At 41.8% G+C, this 19,372-nt stretch overlaps 1 protein-coding gene across 1 annotated transcript in view; it reads right to left on the bottom strand.

Moving 5' to 3' along the window:
* Nucleotides 1–10,062, bottom strand: part of TPH2 (tryptophan hydroxylase 2) — a 52,225-nt gene extending 42,163 nt beyond the window's left edge. Inside the window, exons 1-5 of the mRNA XM_048065403.2 lie at nt 9,733–10,062; nt 5,794–5,946; nt 4,556–4,739; nt 4,351–4,451; nt 658–725 (exon numbers count right to left, since the gene is read on the bottom strand). Of these exons, the coding sequence (XP_047921360.2) occupies nt 658–725; nt 4,351–4,451; nt 4,556–4,739; nt 5,794–5,946; nt 9,733–9,924 (698 nt within the window). The 5' untranslated portion in view covers nt 9,925–10,062. The remainder of the gene's footprint in view (nt 1–657; nt 726–4,350; nt 4,452–4,555; nt 4,740–5,793; nt 5,947–9,732) is intronic.
* Between the last annotated feature and the right edge of the window lie 9,310 nt (nt 10,063–19,372).

Raw genomic sequence — 19,372 nt, 5'->3', positions numbered from 1 at the left:
CTGCTCCTACCTCAAGGAGCTCACCCTTAAGTCAATATGTAGTTTTGGGGGGTTCTGAACACCCTCAGGACCCGACTCTTATGTCCTGGCAGCGCTTCTGCAGGTAGTGATATGAGTTATTTAATAATTGTTACTGACTAGTTTTGAGAGTTCATCCTATACCAATGGTAGGAATCAAACTGTTGTGACAAACACAACATTTGTATGAAGCAGGGGAAGTGTACAGCACTCCTACTATGTACAACGTTTTCCTCTGGGTGCCATTCCAGGTATGTGTAGCAATTCTCTTCACAACAAGCACTGTTTTCTTTGGTCAAAATAGTGAGTAATGATTTGGCATCCAGTGACCATGCAGGGACACTGGCTATGTGTGATTCAGTAGTACATCACTTTTTCATTAATAAAAGAGTTCCTTAAGTTTAACCAGCTATGAATAAAATGTGGAAAAGATAGAGCTCACATTTCGAGTGCTTTACTTGCCTGTATCTGTATTGAAAATGTAAGAGGATTCCAAGCATCAGGTTTGTGATTTATAGGCTACACTAGCAAAAGTTTAAAGGATGACGTTGTCTGCTGCAAAACTTCATCCTACAGAATTAAGTAGAGCATGAATTCTAACTAGTCAGCAGCACAGGGAAGAATTATACCAGTACTTACTATTTATAGCTCATGGCAACATCCACGAAGTACTTTCTTCTCTGTCGATAGACATTGTCTTTAAATCCCTTAAGTGAGGAAGAAGACAGTAATTTATAATAAAGACAGAAAATTAGCTGTAAGAATTATAAAATAAATCATTGAAGTGTTTATTTAATAACAAATTATACTGTATTTTGATTAACACCATCTACTGGACTGTAAGAGAAGACAAGGATTTTCTTTCTTTTTCCCCCACCAAAGTCCCACAGGAGTATTTTCAAGACAGGTTTGTGCATAGTTGTCATTCAGCCAAAACAGCGAAAAGGGGAAACTTCTTCCTTGTCATTTCATCTCATGCAGGTTCTCCTTAATCTGAATGGAGATCTACAGGCAGGCATCAAGCAGAATAATTGACCTTTTCTTAATGCATCTGTCATCACTAGAAGACTGAAGTGCTCAGGGTTCATAAGTAACTCATTTTGAAGACGCTGCTTCAGCAGTTGCCATCTTAACCAACACATCAGGGACTGAACCATCAGCCTCCAACAACAAATACATACATTGCTTCAATTTGAGTTACAGAGGAAACACTTCAGACTGTAGACTACAGCAGGCTCTTACCTTTCGCATATTTAGCACAAAAGAGCTGTATAAAACATGCACACCAGTCAGTTACAGCCCTTCAAGCTATTCAAAACTAAACCATCATTTCTTCTGTACCTATAAAAGATTTGGACGCTTCAGGTTTTGGACTACAAAAGTTATCTACTTTCAAAGCAGGAATTGTAACCTCTTGAAGATGAAAGAGAGTAAACAGCTATCTAAGCTCCACAGTTAGTAGCCCAGAAAATGCATTTAAATTTCCTCAAGTGTCACGACCTAAATGGGCTGCTCCCATCACCTAGGCACGGCCGAAAAAGAAAATGACGTTTTTTTTCCTTACAGCTCACATACACAAACACAACTCAACAAAAGGAATTAAAAGCCAATGTCTTGATTTGAAATGTTTGTATGAGTTTATACAATAAAACTTGGAAGGTATTTTACTGCCGTATAACCAAAGCTGTGCTGCTAGGGCAGAGTATGGGAGAATGTCAGAGGACTGCAGAAAACCTCCAAGCCTCCGCTCCCACACAAGGTAGCAAAGGCCTTATACAACACCATTCAGGCACCAGACAATCTGTTTTCTTCCTTGGCATTCATTTGGTTATTGACTTGCTGTACATACCTACTGTGAGATCAGTTACTTCATAAAATCAAGCACATATCTGCCCTCTCTGAACCTATGTTTGTGTGGCCTGCTTTCAACAGAGCATAGCGCTCCCCCTGCAAAATGCAACTGAAGAGTACAGAATGACACGTTATAATGACACTGCCTACACAGAAAAGCTTTTTGATAGACAAAAATTTGCTGAAATTCTGGGGAATATCCTTGTCTGCTTAATACCTTTTGACATTATCATTATGTTACTCAGCTATAGACCATTCAACAGACAAGGCTGTTTAGGCTGGACATCAGGAAGAGGTTCTTCACCGAGAGGGTGGTTGCGCACTGGAACAGGCTCCCCAGTGAAGCAGTCACTGCACCAAGCCTGTCTGAATTTAAGAAGCAATTGGACTGTGCACTTAGTCACATGGTCTAAATTTTGGGTAGACCTGTGCGGTGCCAGGAGTTGGACTTGATGATCCTTATGGGTCTCTTCCAACTCAGGATATTCTATGACAAAATGGGATGGACGACAGCACAGGTAACATAAAGGTCCATCATGTGCAGTGAAATCAAGACTGAAACTATTAGCCAGTTTGGAGTTGGTTAGTATCTAAAATGGTGCTATTCTGGTTCCATAATGGGGTAATTCTCTTTGGTCCTCTGGCATCTACATACCAGCATGAAGGAACAGAGCAGGCACCAGAACCAGCATCTCAAAGGCCAGTCACAGATTTTAAGAATATTTCCCCCACCTCTAATACCTAGTGCGCTGCATAGGCTAACAAATGGTGTGTAAATTATGTTTATACGAGTTCCCCAAGTGTAAAATATATATTCATATAATGCAAATGTCTTTTTTCATTGTCTGTAAAAGTGAATGCAGATTTTCAGCAAAGCACTCAAGAATTTAATGAAGGCACCCGCTCAGATCATAAAACACTATCAAATGGCCTGTCACAATCATCAACTCAAGCCTAGAATGAGTTGCCATTAAGGCCTCTGTTTGAACCAAATTACTGTTAATGGCTGAAGGTAATCAACAGATTTTTCTGTTCTAAGACAACAGTAGGTAAATCCTAGCTTGTCATCAAGAAGTACGTGGCAGAAATCAGGACCCAGGAACGTGCTCCCTAACTGTGGGCCCACAGAGCAGGAAGGGCTCATGCTCTGCAGAGGTGGCTGGAAACCAAGCAAGGTGCTGATGCTTATCGTGGCTGATAGGCAAGTGACACCAGGGACAGGGGAATGAGAGGGCCAGGGGACATGGTGATGATGCCAGTTTGCTCATGCATATCTGCACCCAAGACCCTGCCACAGCACTGTGGCTGTAGGAGCTATGGAGCAGCCAGGGCAGGAGGCAGTGGTCTGACTGCCACTTGTGTGCTGCACAGAGCCCTAAGCACTTGACCACCAGGAGTGCCTTCCTCTCCTTAGCCAAGGCAGCCACGAGGGAAGAGCCCAGACAGGCACTGTAACACCATGGTACGGCACAAATGCACCTCTGGAGTCCCCTACACTGAACTGATCTATGTGAATGCATTTAAAAACTATCCTGCACACCGCCAATGAAAAGATATGTGACAAAAAGCAAAGGAGACTATAGCCTACAACTAGTTTTTAATCTGAATCTGTAACAAGACAGTCTTATGGTCGGGTATTTTAGTTCATTACTTCCCTTCATCTGGAAGTTGAAGTTTCCTATGATATCAGTTGAACCCCTCTTTTTTTTCCAAATGGTTAAAAAAACACTTTGGAGTAGGAACAAATACAATTAGTTGACACCAGTAATGCTCAGCCAAGGTGTCCAAAGGCAGAAACTGATTTGAAACAAGTGAAAAAACTTCCAACACAAATGCTTTAAATCATCTGGCATTTAACAACTCAGAGGTTAAGCATTTATGGATATAAGAAAAAAAAGTCTTTTTATTTGCCTCTTGCATTGAACATTTGGTACTACTGCAGATATTGCTTATGTGAAATGCAAGCTTTTGTCTCCTGTCACTAAAGACAGGAAACAATGTGAAGCACCTTCCCACCTGCTGCATCCATGCAGAGAAAGGAACATGTGGCTCTGTTCTATTTTGTAATTATCTTCTGAGTGGCCAGGATGTCTTTCTCCATAATTCTTTCTTCTCTGACACCTAGGTTAATATCAGTTCTTATCTAAGAGCCACTTGTGACAGAACCTAAGGTCGCATTGATCTAAACTCCTCAGTTTGTCTGAAAGCTTCTATCAACCAGCTAATTAAAAAATAAATAAGTGAAGGCAGGACAAAAGGGAACAAAGTTGTTCAAGAGTGAATAAGTTTTCTGGGTGACTTCCTTCTTGCATGTCCAACTACAGAAAAGGAGAATTGATTCACTGAGAACACTGAAGAGAACTAAATCCCCACCTTCTGAGAATTCAGAAAAGTACTCAAAATCAGCAGTCAGCAGGCTTTTTATTTGACTGGCAAACAACTTGAAGAAATTATCTACAATACAATTTTTGTTACACTTACAGGGTGATCTGCATCGAGCTCAGATCCATACATCAAAACTCTCTGTGAGCATTTGTCTAATTCAGATATCTTCCTGGGGAACCAAGGGACACAGTCAAGATCTGCAGAAGACAGAATGCAAGTTGAATGTATTGAGTATGAGATTGAGATACATGTCCAAAAACTTTGTCAGCGTCTAAAGCGAGTGACATGAAAGGAGCCTTGCCTTCCTCATCGGTCCAGATGTTTTCTGGTGGATTGAGAGACACGATATTAGTTTGAAACTTGAGCAACTGGATTAGTTCATTAAATTCTTTTTTACTGCAGTCACAGTCCACAAAAATTTCCACCTCTGAGTTCCTTCTCTTCGATTTTCGTGATTCAATATGAACCATGCTGACATGTTTCTCCTGTGGAAAGATGAAATAATGGATTAAGTATAGCCATATCAGTTAGAATGGTAATATTGATGGCATGTTCTTTAGGAAAGCTTTTTCAAGTTTTAGATGAAGGTCCCCTCTGGTACAGCCAACTAGCAGCTTCTGCTTTTCTACCTCTGGACTTACATAGTAGATAATCCTTTCACTGGCACACTCTGTAAGGAATGTATATAATGCATCTCCTTAGCTAACTCGTTTATCTAACAAATTCACAGAAGGAAAAGCCTCCATCTGCTGACGGGTTTGAGTCTGCTATTTGTAGACTAGTTATAAAGCCAAGTGGGATCACTTTGATGATCTATTTCCGAGTAACACAGGCCACAGGACTCCTCTTCATGTTTCCAGCTGGCACAGTGCTAACAGTTTTAGATATTCTCTTCAGAAGTAGAAAGAGTGGTTTTCATATACCCTGGGTTGAGAAGAGAAGACTTACAGCCTAAGACCTCCATCACACTGCTCTGCTTTAATTATCCTCAGACATGCCTCAAAGTCGTGTCCAGTTTATTAATGAGGTAAGCAGACTACATCGAGTACCAGCAGCCTGACTGAAAACCACCAATTGCATGGGGATCTATACGGGAACCAATACTTCACAATTTACATTCAAGTTAGACACAAAGCCCTGACCCTGCAAGCACTTAAAGGTGCATTTAAATTTATGACCAAACATTGTCCTGCAGCAAGGCTGCCATCACCATCTGACTTCAGGCACATAACTTAGGTGCTGAACTGCTCTCTGAAAGTGCTTTCTTTCATCATAGTCCGTACAGAGAACTTCAAACCTAATTTATGGTATTGAGAATCACACTTTGGCAATCTAAAGTGAATGGTGTGAACATCAACATCACCGTTAAACTTTGTTCCAGAAAACTCTTTGTGAGTCCAAAATGCTTTGTTGAATGATCCATAAAATTTGAAGTTACACTCTGCAGAATTCAATAAAAGTAACTGCACTCCCCGGTGCATTAATTTACACCAACAAACAACCTGACCTTCCTCAGTCTGGTCCACAGAATGACTTTACCTGGAAGAGCCGGAGAGCTTTCACCAACCCACCAACTTCATTCTTCAAGGAAAACACCACAGCTGTCTTTCCACTTTCAGAAGCCGATTCACCTTTCCCATTTCCCTTATTCCCTTTCTTTTCCTCGTTTTTCCCAGAAGTTGATCTGTTTAGCTGCAAGTGGATAAAGAACATCATTTCAGATGCAAAAGGGCATTTCCCAAAATTAAGTCTGTGTACATGAAGAGAAATACTTGTTAGAAAAATAACTGAATGGAACCCATCCAGACTTAAATTAAAGGTTAATTCATTCACTTGAAACTAGAATCACAATTCAAAAGCATCTGTTAGAGATGATTGTGTAAAAGTTCAGTTCTTAAAAAAAAAAAGAAAAAGCATATGAAAGCATAGGATACAAGTATAATGATACTATTAGGGCAATGCTATTGTTAGCAATAAAAGTGAACAGAGATTTTCAGAATTACTGCAAAACCACTAATTGTGGTGATGCTACTGTAATTTGTAGGAGTCAATTTATGCTGATTTACACTGGTCTGTATTTCTGTACTATCCATTGTCAGAGTCCAATACTCTCTGTCCAGCTGCTTTCAGATATTCCACACATGGCAAGTGTAACGTTTAATATCAAATTTGCTTCTTTGAAGATATCTGATGTTACCCCAGTGTGATACGCAATGTACTGAAGACGCAATACAAAGGTAAGCTACACTTAGCAAAACACAGGAGAGACAACCCACAGTTCAGTCACAGGACCGATGCAATTTGCATTACTGGTCCCTATGCTACACTCACTGTCACACTGCCACACAACAGAATCCCCAGGAAAGGATATGAGGGTTGCAGCCAGCTCAAGCCCACCGATCTCTGAAATACTCCCGTTCGTTGCTTAGTTTCTATACCCCAAGTTGGGCTGAGCTGTGCATTCACTCCCCTCTCACAGCTCTGGGACTCAGGGAGACATTCACACTCCTCTAATGAACTCAGGGAGAAATATTTACACCACCAGCTGATCCATTTCGCTGCTGACAGCTGTTCACCTGAACTCCCCTCTGTGTTGAGACGAAATCAGCTTCTTTGCAGCTGCTGTGGCCAGTCACACCCCGCACGATTCCCCGAGCTTCACTGGCACATCCTCCTGCCCACCTCCACCGAGCCTTCCTCCCTCGTAGGTAGGGTTTTAGTGGTCAGTCACGGTCATTACATTCACAGCATAACACTTACATTATCTGTCATAGCACAGTTAATGTTGCTATGTAAGGTCATTTTTCCCCAAGGAAAAAAAAACCCTGGTCGTTATACATATGAGGACAGAAACACAAGCTGAGACTGCACCTCCCACAAGAAGTGGGCTGGCTGAGGAACTCCTAAAAAAAATAAAGGAAATCACACCATCCTTGGCCACTCTTACAACCTTCTCTTAATTTACAGGGTAAAGATTTTGCTTTAAGCCATACTTCATCCAGTAGCTTCCAAAAAAAAAAAATTATCATGTTTTATCACTCACAGTACAGTGAGTCAGGCTTTATAGACAATTTTGATAACGCTGACCACAGTTTTCAAAAAATAGTCTGCATTTTCCAATGCCCAGGTTGTGGCTCCTGGAAAAATTACATACCCAACGAGAAGGTAACTGGTTTTTGAATAACAGCATCACCTGTAATATAAACACTAAAGAAAAAATGTGATCCTAGAAATTAAGATTCATATACAGATATTCCATAACTGTTTGGTAAATTGTAGAACAGAAATAAAAGGAAAATAGCATCCAGATAAATGGAGTTTTTAAACAGGTCTCAACAGCTGATTAAAGCAGAGATAAATCTCTATTCTTGCTTTTTTGCCTTTCATGTAGGGCTGTCAAGGTAGGTTATCCCAGCTGCATAATGTCTGAGGACCTGTGACGATGGGCTTCAGACAAGTCTCCCTGTGCTTCTAAAAGATTTTAGAAGATTTCATCAAATGCTCCATGACCCAGGAAAAAAAAAGTCAGTAAGCTTTAGTCTAATTCCTCTTCAAATTGGATTATTTAAAGATAGTTTTCTTAGAAATAGATATTGCTGACAGAGGAAGTATTTGCATCACATCCATCTCAGTGCATCCACACAGTTCACGTCAAACTGGAATATCTCCCACTGCTGAATGAGACCACAGCTCTCACTGGATATTCTGAGGCTTTTTTTTTTTAAAGGAAAAAAAAGCACAAGAATGTGCTGAATTAAGAGGAGGGGTAGTTGAAATGCATCTTCTTACCAAAAGCTACTCTTTAAAACAGTACAAGTTAAAAAACCCTCACTCCTTTCAGGGCATGCTGAAGAGTTTGTGGTCTCTTCTCATCCTTTATTAGATCACACAAACTGGAAAAGTAATTCTGCTTGTAAAATGGCATACGTAGGGTTTTAAACATTTACTTTGCAGTAATTGAGCTTATATGATTCGGCTTGACAGGAGGATTGCTTAGGAGAAGGTCACTTTGGCTTTAACTTCAATATAGTTGGGATTAACTTAACTAGTACTTGGGATTTGGCTGAGGAATTTTCACGCATACCAAGAACACAACCTCCACACAAAGCGGCAAAGATACTATTTAGATGGCATCCATGCTTTTCCACTGTGTGCTGCTTTCTGGAAGCTACGTACAGAGGATCATGTGGTCAGCTGAGTGCCCGAGAATCTCGGTACCATTGATTCCTCCAGAAAACGAGCACTCAGCACCTTCCAGGACTGTCCCAGGTTCACCAACACTTCCAAGTGAGCTTTACCTGAAGTGATGACTGAAAGTCTCTCTCAAGTATACAAAAACTAATTGATATGAGTCTAGTAGGGGGCTATGATACTGCAAGAACTCAAATCTTATCACCTACGCTTATTAATACACTTTATAATTAAATAATGACTAGCGGATCAACTTTCCTAACGAAAACAAATTCTCTAGAGCAAGCACAGAATACTCAAGAATGAAAGAGCAACCTACAGCAGAACACAGTGAAGTAACTCAAATATAAAAACCGTGAAATGAGTTTATCACAGTTCATTCAATGTTGCCAACAGAAATAAAGCACGTACAGGAAAGAGAAAGGGCATTTCATGTTTTACTATAAAGACTGGTTCACGACTGGTACAAACTGGTGTATTCTGTTGGATCTATTCAAATTATCAGAGCCTCCACACACTGCGGATTTAGCATAAAGTTTTATAGGAGCTAGGTACTGATAACCTTAAATGTTTAACATATTCATAGCAGATTACATTATAGCATCCGTTAACATTCTTTATGATTAATAAAGCAAACCTGCTCAAATCCCTTTACCTGTGAGCACACAGAAGCGTGTCCCGTGCTCGGGATCACCCAGGCACCTGTCGCACCCGTACGGTCGCCTCACAGAGGGCTGCTCCTGCCTCCTGACACCACCTCGGCGGGGAAGTGCCCACACCTGCCCCACACAAGGCTGCAGGACGTCCCACCACCCCTGCGGGCCGGGGATGGGCGCCTGGAAGCTCCCACTTCCATCAAAGCTGCTCAGCGACGGAGGTGCCAGCACCAGGCGTACGCTCATACGACTTGCTACTATAAAAGTGTTTTAAACACCACTCTAGGAGGCTTACACGCGCTTTGACAGGACGGATGCTGCTGGTACAGCACACAGACACCGGGAGCACCGCCGGGCTTTCAAACCCCAGCGCTCACAGACACCGGAGCCGGACCCCAGCGCTTTGCTGTTACCGCAGCAGAACGGCTCCGGCAAAACTTCTGCTGTGGCTCGAAGCCACTTCCAAAGCAGCAGCTGGCTAAACCGCAAAGCGGCTGCCTGCCCGCACAGCGCCGACCCCCGGGAGCACCGGGGTGCCCGGGCAGCACGGCTCCCGTCCCTCCCTCCCGAGCCGGGACCGAGCCGAACCGGGCTTCCCCTCGGCGCCCCCGCTCCCAGCCCCGGCACTTACGGTGAGGCCGGCGGGGCGCTCCTCCGGCAGGGCCGAGTCGAGCGAGAAGCCCCTCCGCGCCCAGTACTTGCTGGAGAACATCATCATGGCGGGCTGCATGGGTAGGCCGGGCGGGGGCAGCGCCGCGCTCTGAGCCTCGCCCGCGGCGCCTCCTTTTATCCGCCCCCGCCGACACCGGCGGAAACCCGACATGGGGCGACCCGGCGCCGGTGGCAGGGGGGCGCTCACGGCCTCCGCTGACCGCAACCCCCGGGGCAGGGCCCGGCCCGAGCCCCCTCGGGATCCCCTCAGGAGCCGCAGGCGGCCGAAACCCCGCAGGGCGCCGCTGTGGGGAGGCGCCGCTGTGGGGAGGCTCCCCAGGGCCGGCCCCGGGCAGCGGGTTCGGTTCTTCACTCCTCAACCCGAGGGGCTGGGGCACCGAAAGAGGCAGCAGGAGGTCACCTGGCCCAGCAGGGCATGCTGGATCATTAATTGTTTAATTAAAACACCTTCATGTGGATTCCGACTCCGTGTGCTTAATGGCGGGGTGCACCGGGCACGAACCTATGGCTAACGGTTTGGGCAAGGGAATGCTGCTCCAAACTCGACTGGAGAACCTAAAAACGTGTGACTGCAGCCCAAACTGCAGTGTGGGTGCCAATAGGTGTTGGCTACAAGCCAGAGCCACCAGGGTCCCTGTGGGTGGCCCTGGGGGACCCAGGGACAGCTGGCCTCGCTCAGTGCGTGCCAAGAAAAAGTAGCGGCTGAGTTTCTGCAACAAAAAGTTGTGTGGAAATATTTTCACATTGACTTTGATGTGAGCAATTCTTTGATGTAGGAGCTCATCTCTCCCCGTTTTATAAAAATGTAGGCTGGCTCAGAGAGGAAGCATTAAGGGATAGGGGATATAATGAAAGACTTAACAAACCTTTTACATTAAAGGATGATTGATGACTTGCAAAGAGTATTTCCACTGAAAGAGAATGCTTAATTGGAGAAAGCTTTTTAATCAAGGCAGCAATGGCTGTGGTTTCTACCTGAGCTACATAAGGGCCAGACTCTTCATACGACTCTCTTCTAACCACAACATCAATAAGGCAATTAATCATCTGTGAAGGTAAAAACAATCCTGTATGGCTCCTGGAGGTCTGCTTATATATTAGACAACTTCACTTGTCTCTGAATTACTCATGTCTCAAGGGTAAAGATTTTTTCTAAAGAGTTTGTTTCCTACTTAATTTCAGACTCGTTTAAGCTCAGAAATTGTAAATGAGCAGAAAGTAATTGCTCAAACAATAATTTCACTGCATTGTTAAGGTAATGTCTTCGTCTCTCAAGTCTACATGGGAAATTGTGTTAGGATTCTTTATTTCTCTTATACTAACATACTCAAGTCAAATACTCGTCACTTACTCTTGTCACTTTCTCTTCCTAGTGTTTTCTTCCTCACTTCTCCTGTTTTCCAGAACTTGTCTATTACCCATCTTACACAATGTAGAACTGAACACCACAACTGGATCAGGAGCACTATTTCATTAAGGTTTGTTCAAATACATACAGTTTTCTCTGCTCTAAAGCACTGGTCAGGGGAAATGGCTGCTGTGTCCCTCCGCAAGCCTCCAGCGGTGCTTTTCCCTGCAGCATCCCCAGGCAGGGGCAGCCTAGCTGAATGTGACAGCTAGCACCATGTGGCCTTAACTGCCATATGTAAAGATCACATAGATCGAGAGGAAAAAGTTAAAATCAGAGCCACTGAAGCTGAAATGCTGAACAGGGAGTTACACAAGTAAAGAAGCAGAAAGCTTTAGTGCTCATGGTGCTAAGTTTCACGTCACATCTAACACTCAGCTGTGGCTTGCCTCACTTTACAAAGTCTAAATCTCTGGTTTTAGCCTCAGCATCTTATACCTAATGTTTACGTACCTGCCTTATTGAGGAATTCATTTTGCCTGTAAAAAAAGAGACCAGCATGGAAGCACAACAAAAGATTTGAGACTGTGGAGTACTATGGAATCTTATCATTTACTACAATTAACAGAAACCAGCAAAAGCTTCAAGTCCAAACTGGCCCTTGTCAGAAAGGTGACCCCTTTCTTAAAAGGGAAGGTCATGCCTCATGTTCGGGACTGGGATGGGTTCGCAGCTGCCTCAGTATTCACGTAAGGTCTGAAGCAAGCACATTTAGACTCACTTTTCCAGAGTTTCCCATGTGTAAAATGTAATAATGGTCCTTTCTTCTGCTTGACGATAAGCTTGTAATTATATTTGGTTCCCCTACTTGCTTCTGTAATGAAAACCAATCATTTTCATTATGCTAACCCACGAAGTTTTACTTTGCTTTCCCAGCTGGGGAAAGCATGTCTACATGTGTTAGTTCAGCCTTATATCCAAAGTTACCAAGAGATATTCTGTCATGTTTATTCAGTATTTTTAATAAAGGGAAAGCAAGTCAGAGTCTTTAGACTTTGATATTCCTGTCTGCTATGCCTGAGATACCTGGACACAGTTCCCAGAGTCGAACAGTTTACGTGAGCAAGATTGCTTAGCACTCCCCAAACGCTCCAGTGACAAAAACAAGCTCTACTCTAGGCTTTTCTCCTATCATCGTGACAGAGCATGATTTTATCTGCTGCTAGATGCTAGCTGTGCAGCTGGGACACCACACAAATCAGGGATGACCCCACTACCCAGTAGCCTTGCTATCTATCACAGCTCTGTTTGGTGACTAGAGGCTGGCAAAGATTTTCTGTCTCTCGTAACCTCTTCAGGATGACTCATGAATGCAAACCAAACAAAGCTACTTTATGTCGGCATGAACTATATAACAGGCAGGGACTACTGAATGATTCAACTCTTTTAACAATGCTGCCTGCCCGTGAGTCCCACAGACAGATTGCCTATCCCCGGAGAGGAAATTATTCTTTTGTAACTTCTGTTTTGTAGGTGGACTTTTCCATATCAATGCCAGAATGAAGGACACATATTTATGGACAGAAAATGTTTATTTCTTTTTTTCCTAGCCGCAGTACAACAAACAGTATATGGCTCTGGGAATACTGCTAAACTACAAATTTAGTTTAGAGCTTCTAATAGCACTAAGGAGATTTTAATCAAAAACAGCTTTTGGGAAAAGATATCTACCAAATGATAGACTGACTAGGAAGGTCTGGAAGTACAGGTGGTAAATTTTGATGCAGGTTTTAGAAGAAAACAATGAAATAGAAGGCTCTCATAGATTTGATTTGAGCTAACAGAGAGAATCTGGTTGAAAAATATTATGCAGAATGTGGACTGTGTGACAGTGAACATAAAATGAATTCATGATCTTCAGCAGAAAGGTCAGAAAAGAAAGCAGAAATTGACAATTTCAGATTTTTTTTTTTAAAGAACTTCCATAAATTCAGAGTTATTACAACTTCCAAAGAGATGAAACCCAGTGCAGAAAGACAGCCTTTTCCTTCCAGTACTGGCTTTGTCTCAGAATTAATTTTCTTCATAGTCACTCATATGGTGCTGTGTTTTGGATTTGTAACCAAAACAGTGCTGATAACATGCCAATGTTTTAACTGTTGCTGAAGGATGCTTACACAGCATCAAGGTCCTTTCTGCTCATGCTACCCCAGCAGGGAGTAGGCTGGAGTGCACAAGAAGCTGGGAGGAGACACAGCCAGGACAGCTGGCCCCAATTGACCAAAGGGATGTCCTGTACAATACAAAGTCATGCTCAGAAATAAAAACAAGGGAAAAGAGGAGAAAGGTGAGACATACAGAGTTATGGCATTTGTCTTCCTAAGTACTTATGCTACAACGAAGCCCTACTTTCCTGGAAATAGCCTGCCAATGCAAAGTAGTGAATGAATTCCTTATTTGCTTTGTGCACACAGCTGTTGCTTTACCTAATAAACTGCCTTTACCTTGACCTAAGAGTTTTCTTTCACCTTTCAGATTCAGCCCCATCCCACTGGAGAGGAGTGAGCAAGCAGTTGTGTGGGGCTTAGCTCCCTACTGAGGTTAACCTGCAATGCTCACTTAAGGACAAAGTTAAAGTGTCACTGGGACACTATTTCACTGTAGATGAAGTGGGGTCTTCTACTATACTTTTACTGCGAGTATCATAAGTCATTAGTTTCATTTCCCTCAATTCAAAAAAGTAACTTACACAAGATGAAAACTAGGGCTGAGCTTCTACATACAAACAGCATAACACATTAACATGTAGACAAAAGCTGTGGTACAAAATTCACAGCAGCTAGTGTAGGACATCAAAAGATTGCTTTTTTTCTATAAATACAGCAGCAGTCAGAAAATAATGAAACTATTAGCCCACTACAAGGAAAAGACAAGACAGAAAAGAAACTTTAAAAAAAAAAGTATTGAATGTTTTTGTTTTTTTTTTATTTTAAATTATGCTTTGCTAAAAGAATCTACTGTGACCAGGGGGCTATCATAATTAATAGCAGGGACAGATAGATAAGCTCTCAGCTTTTCACAGGATAAAATTTATTGGAGAATACTTGGGTTAAATCTGATCATAGGAAATAACATGGTGCAGAAACTATGCTAACAGAGTAGGCACATTAAATCTCAGCCATCAATAATTATTTTGATAACTCAGAGGATGGACACATGAAAAAATACTTAAATGATGCCTATCTTTGAAAAGATATGGGGGTAGGAAGGGCTGAAGAGTTCTGGACCAGCCTAATTTAATTCTGGGGGGAAAACAGTAGTAGCAAAATTATTTGTAAGAACCTAAAAGATAACAGATGATTAAACAGTCAAGATGGATTTGCTGAGAACAAATCGAATCAAGTAAATCTCATTTCCTCCTATGCCAGTCCTGTGGACCAAGGCAAAACAACTCACATCATCAATCTTGATGGTAGTGAAGCATTTGCCGTGGTCTCTCATAACAATCCCACGAGACAGATAAGGAAAAATGCAGATGAAACCAAGAGATGGGACAAAGGAGTGGGTTCAGAGTTAAATGGAAGTGTGTAGAGAACAGGGGAGCTGCAAGTACCTACCCTCACTCCTATACTATTTAATAACAGGCCAAAGGACCACAAAGTGACCACCCTTGAATTTCCAGATTGTATCTAACTCAGAGATGCTCAACAGTTCCAAAAATCTAAATAGATCTTGGGCAGGTGGTGGTGGCAAGCTACTTACAGACCAGCTGCACAATTACAAGAGAAAGCAGAGCTCATATCCAGGGAGTCAGAGGCTACAGAAAACCACCAGCTGAACGTGATCATTCAATCTACCATGGAAGCATACAAACACCTGAAAAGTGTTTGGGTAATAGCCTTCAAGAATTACAGTTATTCTCCAGTCCTCTTCAATATGGTGATCTCACCCAGGCTACTCCAGCCAGTTTATATCCCAAGATCGAAAAAAAAAATATATGGATCATCTCTTGTCCAGAGAACGTCTATAGGAGTGCAAAGAAGGGTGATCTGTACATAAAAATCTATTGCAATTATGGCAGGGTTTGTTTGGGTTGGTTTTTTTTTTGTTTGTTTGTGGGGTTTTGGCCTAAGCAGGAGAAAAGGACAAAACTAGCTACACAGAAGATTGCTGGAAGAAGCACTGTTTTCCCTGTTGGTAAGCTCTTCCAGTTCAGTGTAAGTAAAGGCCTTCTGACAGCAAGAACCACCAGGCCATGGAAGAGTTGTCTGCAGCAGTTGTGGACCCAGCGTTACTGGAAGCCTTTAAGAAGAGCTAAGACAAGAAAGCATCTGGCAGAAGCAAGATATGCCTTCCAACAGATGCTCTTGCTAGTCTATAGTCACAAGCTTTTAAAAGTGCCTTCCAATGTTGCAAATCTGTGATTTTAACAAACTTGCTGTATGTGTATACTCAGGTATACACACTCGTGGTGAAAAAATGTGCAGGATGGTTGATCTGGCTAAGAGAACTGGTTAGCTCTGAAACTTATCAGATCCTTTACATGATTTAGCACACACCTGCACAAATTGATCATACCCACACAAACAGGGTAGTAGCACAAGGAAGAGAACAAACAATCTGGACAACCACTTTTTGTAGCAGTAGCTATATTGCTTCACTGCTTGAGGAATTATCAAGTCCGTGAAATCACATACCTATACTTTAAAGGTCTTCTTGGTCTCCTGCATCAGTTACTTTAACTGAAAAGTGTGGAATCTTTTAAGAAGAGTCTTTTAAACCTGAAGAGCATTGAAGCTCTCCTACACCAATGCCCAAAGCTGGCATGCGCCCACGTAACTTAAGGGACAAGTGGACTAGTTAAAATACCAAGAGTATTGTGGCAAAGTTTCTGGTGTTTCACCTTGCAGAGTTAATGACAGGCAACAGAATGACTGAATAAAAGTTGCTTGTATGTAATACAACCATTTCGGTATCGAGTCTAAATGGGCATTTAAAAAGTATGATCTTCAATAGGAAGGATTAATTTAGGGTAGCATGAGGTCGCACACCATGAAGTGTGGCTATTGTCATATCGTGCTGGATCTGGCTGGGATGAAGGTAACTTTCCTCACGGTAGCCCACATGGTGCTGTGCTTTTCATTCATGGCTAAAGCAGTGCTGGTAACACCGGCTTTTGGCTACTGCTGGGCAGTGCGTGCACAGCACTGAGGTTTTGTCTCTTCTTAGCCCAGGGATGCACACGAGGTTGGGAGCAGACAGCTGACCCAAACTGACCGAAGTAGTTAATGAAATCTTTGCACTTTGCTTGCGGGAGCAGCTTTTGCTTTCGCTGTCATCGTCTCCATCCATGGCTCTTCTCACCTTCTCCAACTATCTCTACATTTCATGAGAGGGGAGTGAGAGGCTGAGCAGGTGCCTGGCTCCTTGCTGGGGCCAACCACACCGCACACAGAGGAAACAAGTGACAGCAGTCTCCTGAAGTGCTCACCTGGGCAGAAAGTTAAGTTCTACCCAACAGGCAGGCAGGCAGCTGGTTAATAATAAGGTACGTATGGAAAAGGACTAATGTTACCGTGTGGCACATGTATCCTGTATAATCAAAATGTGCATTATAATCCAATTCCTTCAAAACATAACTGTTTTAGAAGATTTAATTTATTTGAATTACAAGGACAGTTTGAAATATATAATTTTAGAAATTTATAATTTCTAAAATTTATTTGGGACGAGGCAAAAAGTGACATCCTACAATCTATTTTGTTTGGAATGCATCAGAAAATTCAGTTTGTGATGAAGATAGTGATTTAACATGAAAACATAGCACGCGTGCTCTAGAAAATGTTTATGGTTAAAATCCCCACTTAAATGAAAAATGAATTTCAAGCTTAATTTATATGAGATATGCACTGCAATAACATCACTTAATTGAATAGCAGATGTTATCAGGTCCCACTAAACATGAAGCACAATTCATTTGGGTTTTTAATACCCTGAAAAAGCATTTGGAAGTATCTTTAAATGAAACCTAATTGCAGGCATATATGAAATCTGAATGCTCTGCTATGTAGCTGTGTCACGTCAATGTTCATGTACAGTCACAATATAGGTACGTGAGCACACGTGCAGAACCCAGGGTTGGGATTTCCCACCACAGAACAGCTCAAAGAATTTCTGCCATATGAACATGGAAGAAATGACTTCAGTCTTAAATTGCATCTATACCAGAATATCAGTTAAATGAGAGACTGAAAAATGCTCAACACTTGTCCTAAGCAAGCGATTATTCCTCCTCATAGCCCACTTACATCACCCATTTCCACATTTTTAATGCCAATCAATACTTTTATCAATACTAATGTCAATAATGTCAATCAATACTTTTAAAATTCCGGTAACCTCATCAGCACTTTCCTTTGTTGTCCAACATGGAACAAGATGAGAACGTACACGTTGCCTATGGAAATGCAGTCCCTATAACTCAGCAAGGCTCCATTTGCAGCACACCAGGACATGCACGAGTTGTGTCAGTGGTACCAAAACTTCTGTCTGTGGTTTACATTCTGAATGCCAAATCACTTACAATAAATCTCTTTTTCAAGTTTACGGGGAGTCCCGTAGCAGAAAATTAGTTTTAAAATGTGAAGAAAGTGTCTCAAACTTATTTTGAACTGTTGTCTTTAGAAGTAAAAGTTGCAAGAATACTTTTGACTGCTTTCTAGTAAGTTCCCACAATGGAACTTCGATTCAGCGCTCAATAACGCTTCTGAAAGTATCCTCACTGCGTAGGTTGATTGGGAGCCGAAGAATTTTTCAGGGAGCAATATGTGAGAAAAACCTAGAGAGAGTAACTGAGGAGGCAACATCAACATTACAAGTTTGTCTGCTAGAAAAAAAAAAAAAAAAAGCAAATGTGCTATTAAAAAAGAAAAAAGTTAGCAAGAAAGCTGGCCTTATTGAACATTAACACCTTCATTTTAATTAAACTACAGATCAATGGGAACAACTTGCTAATATAGTCAACATCACAGGATTTCCATATCTGGTTCTTAAAGCAGTCAGGACCCGTTACTACATGTAGCCTTGATATTTAGAGAAATTACCCACAACTGTTACTAACACTAGACCTCCACTCCTGACATGGGTTTGAAGGCCACTTGCTACGTTGCTTGCCGGGTACAAATACAGTGATTATAGATGAACAGGACAGGCACACCTCTGCTAAATCTATTCAATATAACTGGAGTATTAATGATGAGCAATTAAGTACAGCATCACCCTTTTATAAGATTTTTAGACCTGCCACTACCAAATCCATTCTATAAACATTGACATTAGTCCAAACTCCCAAGAGCCTTTAGAAAATTCTCTTTTGTATGGTAACCTCTTGCTCTCAAAGCCTCAATAAATTACTTTCTAGGCAAATAAAATTGCCCAAACAGGCTCAAAAGGAAAAACATCTCTTAAGGAGAAGAGTATGTAAGTGTAAATCTTACCTTGAAACAGGTACTATTAGAATACTAAGACTGAAAATCATGAAGTTTTAAATACACACCCCCAGAAGATAACTATCTTCAAGTTCAAGCATTAAAAAACAGGTTTGCAGTAACCTGCTTACAATTATTGCCTTATATCCTAACAACTGTAGCCAAAACTATATTCGGAATTAATTCATATTTGTTAATTCTAAGCAATCTAAATAATGCAAGAATTAAAAAAAAAAAATACATAATCACACATCCAGAACCTCCAACCCATGGCATTTTTGCTAACAATCACAATCCTGATTAAGGCCTTTCACAGTGCCTGCAGTCTCAGCCTAGACTATATCCATCCCTAACGATCAGGAACAGGTTGGTGGAGGATGAGGTTGCTCTTGATTGTAACTCTTGCAAGTTGCCTGTCAGCAGAAGGAAGCTACAGATAACGAACACTGCAATGGGCATTTCACTGCTGGGAAGCACAGTAAGCCTACCTACTCCAAGCCTTCTACAGCAGCTGCTCTCTGTAGCTCAGGAGCAGCCTTCTCTTCCTTGACTTCCAAGTGCTTCATACAAAGGGAAGAGGTCAATAATTATACCCAAAAAGCAAAGGCAAACTTTTTTTTCCCCCTCACAGGGCTGGTAGTATTTGTTAGTCACAACTGAAATTTTTAAAGAAATTACAGAATCCCCCTTAAATACGCTTTTCCTAAGCACTTAAATATTCACCCAATTATTACTTCACGATCCTAATGTTGCGTATAATTTTG

The sequence above is a fragment of the Anser cygnoides genome, chromosome 1, assembly GCF_040182565.1.
Source record: "Anser cygnoides isolate HZ-2024a breed goose chromosome 1, Taihu_goose_T2T_genome, whole genome shotgun sequence".
NCBI classification, from domain to species: domain Eukaryota; kingdom Metazoa; phylum Chordata; class Aves; order Anseriformes; family Anatidae; genus Anser; species Anser cygnoides.
The sequence above is the reverse complement of the archived record's forward strand: the minus strand, read 5'-3'. Positions and strand labels throughout refer to the sequence as shown.